Here is a 10309-nt window from a genome sequence, read left to right as displayed (position 1 = left end):
AGTAAGTGCTCAATAAATATAATTGAATGAGTGAATTGAAAGAAAGCTTCTAAAACAGAAGAGGAGATGCTATGATAGTAACAAGCTGAGATTTTCGTTTGCATTTTAAAGCTTCTTTATCCTGTAATTCCCAAGCACCTACTACTGGGAATCAAGTGGGTACTCAATAAATATTACTGCTACAGAATCGAATTATGACCCATTTTATATGCATTGAAAAAGGGGGCTTTGCTTTTGTTTCACCGAGTTTAACTTTGAATCAGTTTGGTAATGTTTACCACCTAGCTGTAGATTATCTTGGAAAATAAGAATATACCAGCACAGAGTGCCTTTTAGCAAAAAGAATAGTGAAATTATTTTGTCCAATTTTCTTGGTCTCATTGAGAAAAGTGCAAACAGCTTATAAGGTGCACTCAGCCATGCAGATTAACTCTCAAGTCCAGGCGTATTAGGCCTTGAGCAGGATGTAAAGTTGATTTTATTATGAACAGGGTGTTGTCTTTTGTTAGAAACTGATAATATATAAATTTTAGGTTATTGATGTGCAATTATATTGTGATTCTTATGACTCTAGTGTGGAAAATGCTTATCCTTTCCCATAAAACCTTTTTAAACTGTAAGGTAGGTTTAATGTGATATTTTAAAATACTTGTTTTAAGAAAGTGTTAGAGACCAAAATAGAGCAACTTGGTTTTCAAAATGGCTTAACTTGATATTATTCATTTTTAAATCTATGGATTTTATGAAAGCTGTTTTTATTGCAGTTTTCACTAGTTTTCCTTACAAGAGAGTGTAACTCACCTTTTCATCTTTTTGTTTTAGTGTTCTGTGACCAGTGACTTGGATTTTCCAAAACAAGTTATACCTTTAAAGACCTTAAATGCTGTTGCTTCAGTGCCCATAATGTATTCTTGGTCTCCTTTACAGCAGAATTTTATGGTATGTAAATGTTGTCTCCTTCATTTAAAATGTAAAGTACTTTGTGAAAGTATATTGAGTTTTGTTTCATCAGAAAGCTCCCGGGGATAATGGGACCAAGAAATGATTTTTACTTTACTAACCTGAACAATATCCCTTAAATTCCTTTCAGATCAGCACAATTATTTTTTCTAATTTCCTGCTTTCTGGTTGTCACATTGGTTGAAGGGTTTTTTTTATGTTCTCTAAGGTTAAGAAAACAGCCTAGTCTTACGGTCTAGAAAACTGTTACAGTTGCCCCAATGGGGTGACAGTCTGTCATCATTGTCATCATCATCATCAACAATGGTACTTTTTGGGTGCTTACAGTGTGCAGAGGCTCATACTAAGAGCTTCGGAGAGTACGATACAGTGGAGTTGGTAGAAACTTGTCCTGCCCACAAATTTATTTTATTTTGTTAGTATGTTTGGTTTTGTCTCCCCATTTTAGACTGTGAGCCCACTGTTGGGTAGGGACTGTCTCTATATGTTGCCAATTTGTACTTCCCAAGCGCTTAGTACAGTGCTCTGCACACAGTAAGCGCTCAATAAATATGATTGATGATGATGATGATGAAATGAACTTGCAGTCTGTATTAAGAAGTTGTTACAGTTTTGTCTTTCCCATACTGAACCTGTTTGTCTGGCGATTTTATTAACCACAAGCTATGTTAGACTGATAAAAAGGGAACATAAATGTAAACTTTGTACTTGAGTGCCTCCTCTGTACAGAGTCCATTACACTAAACCCTTGGGAGAACAAGCCAAAAGCAAAAGTCATCATTCTTGCCATCTAGGGGCTTACGATGTAATGGGGGAGACAGGCTGACTTAAAGTATTTACGAATGGGCGCAGAAAGGACAGGATATTAGCGTAAATATATAGGGATGAGATTGCTGAAATGAATGACATGGAGGTTTTGTGTGCCGATCGGTGAAGTTAAATCTGTTTTCTAAATGTCCTTGTTTCTAGGTGGAAGATGAGACTGTTTTACATAACATTCCTTATATGGGGGATGAGGTCCTTGATCAAGATGGAACATTCATTGAAGAACTAATCAAAAATTATGATGGAAAAGTGCATGGAGATAGAGGTATATCATCTAGCTCATTTGGCAGTGATTTTTCTACTTTGGCAAACAGTTGGTGAATGTCATTTAATTTTTGGATTTACCTTCAGAAAAAATGGGACAGAGGGATAGTAAATAAGTTGGGAAATCAAAAGGGAGAAACAGAAGTCAGTAGGTTTAGAGTGATTTGGAGTACCTAATATTGAAGTTCAGTTCCAAATCCTAGTTTTGTTATTCACTTGCAATGCCTAGTGCTTGTTATTACTTAACATTCACATATCGTCTTTATACCTGTAGATAAAAGTTAGGATTTTTTTTCCTCCTCTTTCTCAGAAGACTTATAACTTTCACATAAGTAATGATCAGATAGTTTGAAAAGCCAGCAATACATAAGTTAAATAGAGCATATTCGAAGTCTGTGTAGCAAATGACCGTAACCTTTTCCTTTACTACCTTCAAATACATTTCTTTCCCCTGCCTTTTCAAGGACTAAATGATGCACAAGCTATTTAGCTGAAATAAATGTGGATTTCCACTTTTCCTGTTTATTTCTGATTTTGACCGTGGTGAATTTCAGAATGTGGGTTTATCAATGACGAGATTTTTGTGGAGCTGGTAAATGCTCTTGGCCAATACAGCGATGAGGATGATGATGATGATGAAGGAGATGATCCTGATGAGCGAGATGAAAAGCAAAAAGATCAGGAGGACAAAAGAGATGGTATGTTTGTTCGGTAGATTCTTAAAGATGTTTACTAATGCAACATAATTGCAAATAAGTGTTAAAATAGTTGTTTCTTGTTATATGCCACCTTGAAGTTAATACTCATCTTCACTAATTGGCTGAGGAACCTATGTCATCAGCTCCAACTTAGTGCAGAAGAGTTCAACAAACTCAATTTTCTGGTAAGCAGAAAAGCCTTCCCATGAATTTTCTGGTTCTTGTGCATGCACATAGCTGAAGTGCATCATTGGAAAATGTAAATTATTTCAAAAATAAGAGGAAATAATGAATCTAGCCACCGGTGAATAATTTTTCTTTTGTCTCAGTTTTAGTATAGTGAGAAGGTAATATATACAGCGAAGAAGGACTGCCCACAATTTATTTTCTCTTTCATGTCCTTCCCTGTCTAGATAAAGAGAGCCACCCACCCCGGAAGTTTCCTTCTGATAAGATTTTTGAAGCCATTTCCTCAATGTTTCCTGACAAGGGCACAGCGGAAGAATTAAAGGAAAAGTAAGATCTGGTTGTTTGGCTGTGTCACCCTGCCTAGTAACACTACTAGTAATATTAAAGTTGATATTTGTTAAGCACTTCTTGCGCGCCGAGCACTGGGTTAAGCTACTCGGGTGGGTAGATTCCATCCAATCAGATCATACAAGGCCCCAGTTCCACATGGGGCTCACAGTCAAAGGAGGATGGAGAATGCAAATGAATGTCATTTTTCCCAGAGTACCTTTTCTCTGGAAAACAGTGTGCATCACCACCACCGAGGGCTTTTCTGGTGAGGACATTTCGCCCGAGCCCACAGCTGAAGAAAGGTGCTTTCGTGTGCTCGTGTGAAAGGCTTCCATGCTGGAGAGATGCACCTGCCGATGGCTTCCACAGGAGTAGTGGGTAATACTTAAGAAGGACCATCTGGCCAGAGCGGGTTTTAGGGTGGGCTGAAGCTGGTCGTCATCCAGGGAGGCAAACCAGTTCCAGTTCCGAGTGAGTGTTAGCCACAATTGCCCAGGTTGGTAGCCGTGGGCAAGCAGGTATTTAGTGCCCTCAGGTTGGGAGGTTTTGATTTGGTTTTGGAGTCTAGTACCACTTTGGGCTCCGTCTAGAGAATGAGGTAAATAACATGGCAGTTGGTTCTGATATTTAGACCTCTCCCCAATTCCCCTACCCCTCAATCCCTCTCCCTGAACTGTAACTGTGAAATGGTGACCTGCTTGGTGCTGCCCCGGTGGGACCTCCTGCGTTGCTCCCAGGGCTTGGGAGGTGAGTTTGAACAGAAGTCCTCTTCTGTCAGCTATTAGAGAGGCTGATTTTCAGGGATATTACTCTGATTTACTCGGTCCATGACTGGGAGGACCAGAATTTCTGCCCCATGGGACAAAAGGTTGTCCAGGCATCAGCTGAAACTCATACTTATTGGTTGGGAAAGCCAAACTGCTGAAGACCTGACGTGCTGTGAGAATTAGTGATGCCTTTATAGTAAAAACAAAATATATGGTAATAACTTTTTATGAGAGCTGTTTGGAGGAAAATACCTTTCCTCTGAATATTTGTATCGTATGTAGGTGAAATATTAATTGGCATGACATAACTGACTCGGTGATCTACATCACAGAATATTTACATCAAGAGCTATGGACATTTAAATGACAGCATTATTGTCTCTAAAGGAACTTCTGTCTCAGGGTTTTACCAAGTTCAGTATTGAATAAATAATTATAATTATGATTTTGCCAGCAAGGAAGACTTATTTTAAGACTTTACCTTTTCCAAAAGTGATTTTTACGTTTACGCGGAATATTTTTTGTGTTTGTTCAAGATACAAAGAACTAACCGAGCAGCAACTCCCCGGAGCACTTCCCCCTGAGTGTACACCAAACATAGATGGACCAAATGCTAAATCTGTACAGAGGGAGCAAAGCCTGCATTCGTTTCACACCCTTTTCTGCAGGCGCTGCTTTAAATATGACTGCTTCTTACATCGTAAGTGCAATTATTGTACGTTTCTCTTTACTTCCTTTGTTTTGAACCCTTATACTGTAAAGTTGCCTTGGGGATGATACATAGTTAGAAAAAATGCAAATGTTCTTTGAAAATGTCACATGCTCAATCTCCCATTACGACAAGAAATCCCATGGTTGATTATTTGTGCTTCATTTTCCCAGTCATGTTCAGAATTAACAAAGAACACTGTTGCAGAGTGTTCATTTTGTACTCATGGCCCTTAAAAGCAATCTACCTGATTTGGAGTTTTCTTTGTTTCACATTGACTGGGAAAAGAAATAATAATGAGTTCTGTGGGGTTGGTAGTGTAAATCGTTTCCTTTCTCGAGAAGGTTCACAAATATCTAGAGCTGGGAAAGTCATCTTGAGATTTTAGTTCACTGTCATCTAGACCTGCATTTTGGGGATCTCAGTTCTGCCATTTGTCTGCTGTGTGACTTTGGGCAAGTCTTTTCACTTCTGTGCCTCAGTTACCTCATCTGTAAAATGGGGATTGAGACTGAACCCCATGTGGGACTGGGACCGAGTCCAATCTGATCAATCAATCAATCAATCGTATTTATTGAGCACTTACTGTGTGCAGAGCACTGTACTAAGCGCTTGGGAAGTACAAGTTGGCAACATATAGAGACAGTCCCTACCCAACAGTGGGCTCACACTTGTATGTACCTCAGCGCTTAATACAGTGCCTGGCACACTTAACAAATACCATAATTATTATTAGCTTCCAGTGTACTGGCTATGTGGTCACACTACAACGAAAAAGCAATGAATTAGTTTTTGGTCTTTGTGAAGCAAAGTATTCGAAACCCACATATCCCTTTGAAGTTTTAAAGTCCCTCAGGGAACCAAAATTGTTTTTCATTTTTGAAAAAAGCTTTAATTGGATCAGATAGAATCTTTCAGTTAGTCAAAAATTTGTATAGTGAAGCAGGCAAAATGTTCTGTCTGGTTTTGGTTCTCACTCAACTGAGGGGACAGAGTCGAGTTGGTCAAAGTAGAACTCTTGAATCGAATACCGGTTTTTTTTTTTTTTTTTACCCATCCCTTTTGCTTGCAGTGCTTTGTTTCCCTATAGTTTGCAACATCTCCGGCCCACTGCCCCAGTCGCAGGCAGAGTTGGGGTGACACCATTTAAGCCACAGTCCAGGCAGCTTTGTGGTTGGGATGGCAGTGAAATGGCCAGGGCCATAGTTTAAAGTAGAAATATCACTTAGTGGTGAGATCTGTAGACTCTTGGACTTTAGGAAAGCTTTTGCCACGTGGCTCTGGAATATTTCTGGTGGTTTTGCAGCAACTTCCATGGACTCTGTTGCTGCGGCTAGAAGACAGGCTGAGAATTTGAGGTACTTTTTGGGGCGGAAACGTGACCTCCTTGGCACACTGTCCTCAGGAGAATAGCGGCTTTTCTTTAATAGCTGACTTGGATCCGGCTTCTCATTTTGAGGCTTGCATTGAAACAGTCACTAAACATAAAGTACTAATGACATTGAAATCAGCAGTTGAGTTCCACAAAGAGTCAAACTACGGGTGCTCAGAGATTTAAAAAAAAACCAAAACCAGCACCCAAAAGCGGATATACATTTCAGGCACCAGAGTGGGCTCATTATTCTGAGGACCATCTGTTGTGGGAAGAGTAAGCAAGTTTGGTAGAGATGGAATAATGGGAAATGGAGAGTGATCAAGGAGTGGATTTGCAGAGGGATTGTTAAAGGGGAATGACAACATGTATTTGAAGCAAGACTTCACTATGACTTTCTCCTTCATTTTTGTTATGCAAAAGACGAATACATAAATGTTGTGTTTTGCTACTATAGCCTGGTGACTGCAGGGATTGGATTCACTGTTTGGATTCTTGCACTAGCCAGTCAGTCATGTCTGCACTTGTGGTTATTGATTGATGAGCATTTTGTTGCCTGGTAGTGTTGGGGCTGATTGTGGCAGACTGGGATCTCTTCTACCCTCCTCCCAGCAAAAATAACTTCTGGAACCACCGTATGAGGGCTTGGACGCCCGATGACATTTCAAGGTCCTAAAGTCCTCCGATTTTCCCCTTCCAGGAATGGGTGAAAATTGGGGGCCTGCAACTTAGAAAATCCCCCTCCTTAGACTATTGCCAATCCCCTTGCCTCCCCTTTGTTCTCAGATAAATGCCCCCAAACTGAAAGGGAGTCATTCAGGGTCCAGCCACCCTCTTGCCTTCTTCTCCGTCCAACATGTCCCTCGGCACCTAGGGGCCACTCGAGCCCCCCTTCCAAATGCTAACATGGAGGTTTGAATTCCAACAGGGTTTTAGTAGATTAATAGAAATCAGTCAGTGTGTAGTATTTATTTAGCACTTGCTTTTAACTAGTCAATTAAGATAATAGATATAAAAGAACTCTGAGATCCAACAGCACCTTTTCCTTCTCTGTAATACACTTCCCTCTGTCCCCAGGCAGGACCCTTCTAGCTTTTCTGCAAACATCCTTGGTGCACATGTTCCCCTGGTCCATTTCCCTCAGCCTCTTGGGGAATCCCAGGTTTCCGATCCACCCTGTCCACGTTCCATCCTTTGGGATTTTTGGAGGCCGGGGTGAAACTGCTCTCAATCCACGTGAAATGTGGCTACCAACTCTGTGGTATTGTACTCTCCCAAGCGCTTAGTGCAGTGCTGTGAACATAGCAAGTGCTTGGTAAATACCATTGATGATGATGATTTCTTCACTCTAACCTAAAGAGGCCCAGGGCTTCCCCCACATCATGCCGGTTAATTAGCCCCCTCCTCTTTTACCAGTCCCCTTTTTCGATTGGCTGTGTTCCAGGTGGAGCCACTAGCTAAATGCTGGCACAGACCGATTAGCTTTTGCTTGGGAGACTGGCATCCTTAGGAATGCGTTTCTGCTTGTTCCAGCAAGTTTCTGAGGGATTTCCCCCCTACCTCGATGTGAGAAATTAGCCTGAAGGACTGTCACACTGCTAAGTTACAGTTGTCTAATGAGCGAACCGTAACTTGATGATCTTTAAACTTGGAAGGTAATTGTTTACGTATCATCCCTAAATGGACCATGAAGTGAGTCAGTTAATACCAGCAGAGTTTTTGTGAATTACTAGAAACCATGCTTTTAGCAGAAATGGAGCATTTTGGAGTAGATTGTGGAACTCATGGCGTGAACCTCTCCACAGAGTCAGTAGCAATAATATTAAATGTGTCCTATAAGCAGAGCACTGCGCTGTTCCACATCAGCTTTTCTGGAAATCACTTCTTCTTAGAGTGATTGCAGTTGAGTCCTCCCTTTGGCTTTACCCCTGCTCCTAACACCGTACCCCGGCCGCTTTTTGACTGGTGGATCCTGATTTCCGGGGCCCCAAAGTCAGACCAGTCTGGGCAGCCCTCTTCTCCTCCTCTTTGGCCACCTGCCCTCCCCCTCTTCATTGCATCCTTGTTTGGTGGCCCCTTGGCTCCCTCACTCAGCAGCCTTGAAGGGTGTAGATCCAGTTCTGACTCCAAAATGTTGGCATAAGTGAAGAGATACCAAACCTGAGCTTGCATTTGGTTTCCCGGGGCCGCTTCCTGGTCCAGAGTCAGCCTGAGTCTCCTGCTCAGCTTCCCCGGCCCCTGCAGCTCCACTTTCAAAGGGCCAGTGGTAACCGCAGGTTTGGTTTAGTAGCAAAGAATGGGGAGCGGGGCTGGGATAGAGTGTGGGTGATGAGTGGGAGAAAAGCATATCCTGCCGCCTTGTAGCCCTGCCCTTCGAAGCTCCCTTCTCCTTGTTGGCCGGCCCCTCAATCTAAGTCAACCATTCTGGAAATTTCCCTGGCCTGTTCTGAAGACGCCGTCTAACCCTGATCTTGAACGTTGACATTGGTACCCTTGGGGTAGTCAAGTAGTTGTTCAATTTCTATTATTGATGTAGAACTTAAAATAAGCAGGTAACTCCTGTTACTAATTTGATTCACCAACGTTGCGGCACTCACAAATCCAACTGATTGACAAAGCTGAAGTCATGGCCCCTTGTCATGATTTTCTGTGGTGAATTGGTTGCCAGTCCAGATAACCAAGAGTTGGTTTTATGGAACAGGTATATGTTGATCTGTGTCATAGACAGACTTTGATTAGATATGTAAAAGTAGTGTCTTCATTATATTTGAAACCTCTGCTATTGAGCAGCGATTTACTCATGAAAAAATTTCAGGATCTTTGGGGGCAGCACAGTTCTGGCGTTTCTTCTTGCTCCAGATTTACAATTTCCCAGCCATCAGCAGCATGATAACATCTAAAACGATGCAAAGGGAGCAGCTGGGGTTACAGATTGCAACTTTTATGTAATTTAGAAATGTATATGGGCAGTGTCAGCCGTTCTTCATCTAGCTACTGCAGGCACATTATGTGTTGAAAAGCTCCGTCAATGAACAGTATTTATGGAGCATTTACTGTGTGCAGAGCACTGTCCTAATTACTTGGGAGAGTACACCGTAACCGAGTTAGTGGACACGTTCCCCACCCACATCGAGCTTACAGTTTAGAGGATGAGTTTACAAATGGCATGTTCCCTTTTTGGAGTTAGAAGTGGGCAAATCTTAATATTATCTCTCATTAGTCCTCCTGTTGAGTTCTAGTCACACTCTCCAGCCCTTTCCAAAGTGTAACATGAGCTGCAATTAGGTCATTTGTGAGGCTGGATTTTTTTGAGATGAGGTGTAGTATACTCGCAAGGCAATTACTTTCACTCCTGGAAGGAGCCACATTGCAAATTTATGTATTTCTGTTGCCGGCTGGCCCGAGTCCTCATTGTGGAAAAACAGGTCTTAAATCAAATTTCTGATGGTGATCAGCACAGAGAGCAGTCTGTGACAGGTGAGGGGTGTATGTATGCAGTCGTCATGTATGTGAAAGGAACAGCCTAGATCGGCCCCATGATACGTCCGCTCGTCGGATGTGGGGCAAGAGGGAGGTTCTCGTGTCAGTGTTTGGTCCTGCTTCTGGACCTTCTTTAGGATAGTCCGCACCCGAGTCTGACAGGTTGGGGCACGCCACTTTTCAGTTGAATATTGGGATCACCTGATTTGTGGAGTAATTTCTGGTTGAAAAACACATTAACTCTATATTTTTAGAACACAGTTGGGACTCCAAATAAATTTCCTCCCCCGATCCTAGGTAAAATAAAACACAAATTTTAGACTGTTACTCTTTGGAATTTTTTTTTTTAAAGGGGGATATTTCTGAATTATTATTAATTTCTCTTTATAAACTTGACTTTATTAGCAGAGATATCTGGGGCCCCAAAGGAGGTGGAGAGTTGCAGGGTTCTGGCTGCTGCCAGAGACGGGCAGCTGGAGCCCACAGTGGTGGGACACTTGGGCCCTGCCTTTGCTTCCATAGATCTTGCTCCCTCTCCCCCTCCACCATCTCCCCCCCGCCATCCTTAGGGAATTGACTCCCAGAACAGGACCCTGGGATCACCAGCTGCATGTGGTGCTCACTCCGCCGACCTGGTGGGGATGTCAGTGCTGCTGGGCCGGGGGCTGGAACTCCTGGGGGAGCTGGGGGTTTCCACTTCAGCAGCCGGATTTCC

The 10309-nt window shown here is 42.2% G+C and overlaps 1 protein-coding gene across 5 annotated transcripts in view; it reads left to right on the top strand.

Annotated features, from left to right (window-relative positions):
* EZH2 (enhancer of zeste 2 polycomb repressive complex 2 subunit) overlaps positions 1-10309 on the top strand; it is a 59904-nt gene that overhangs the window by 33703 nt on the left and 15892 nt on the right. For 3 of the 5 annotated variants that reach the window (XM_038760478.1, XM_038760475.1, XM_038760476.1), the window contains exons 4-8: positions 823-939; positions 1930-2050; positions 2604-2747; positions 3161-3263; positions 4570-4748. In XM_038760478.1, the coding sequence (XP_038616406.1) occupies positions 823-939; positions 1930-2050; positions 2604-2747; positions 3161-3263; positions 4570-4748 (664 nt within the window). The remainder of the gene's footprint in view (positions 1-822; positions 940-1929; positions 2051-2603; positions 2748-3160; positions 3264-4569; positions 4749-10309) is intronic. The other 2 variants (XM_038760479.1, XM_038760477.1) reach the window with 1 other exon arrangement.

This window comes from Tachyglossus aculeatus, chromosome 18 (genome assembly GCF_015852505.1).
Source record: "Tachyglossus aculeatus isolate mTacAcu1 chromosome 18, mTacAcu1.pri, whole genome shotgun sequence".
Lineage (NCBI taxonomy): Eukaryota > Metazoa > Chordata > Mammalia > Monotremata > Tachyglossidae > Tachyglossus > Tachyglossus aculeatus.
This window is presented reverse-complemented; position numbering and strand designations above follow the sequence as displayed.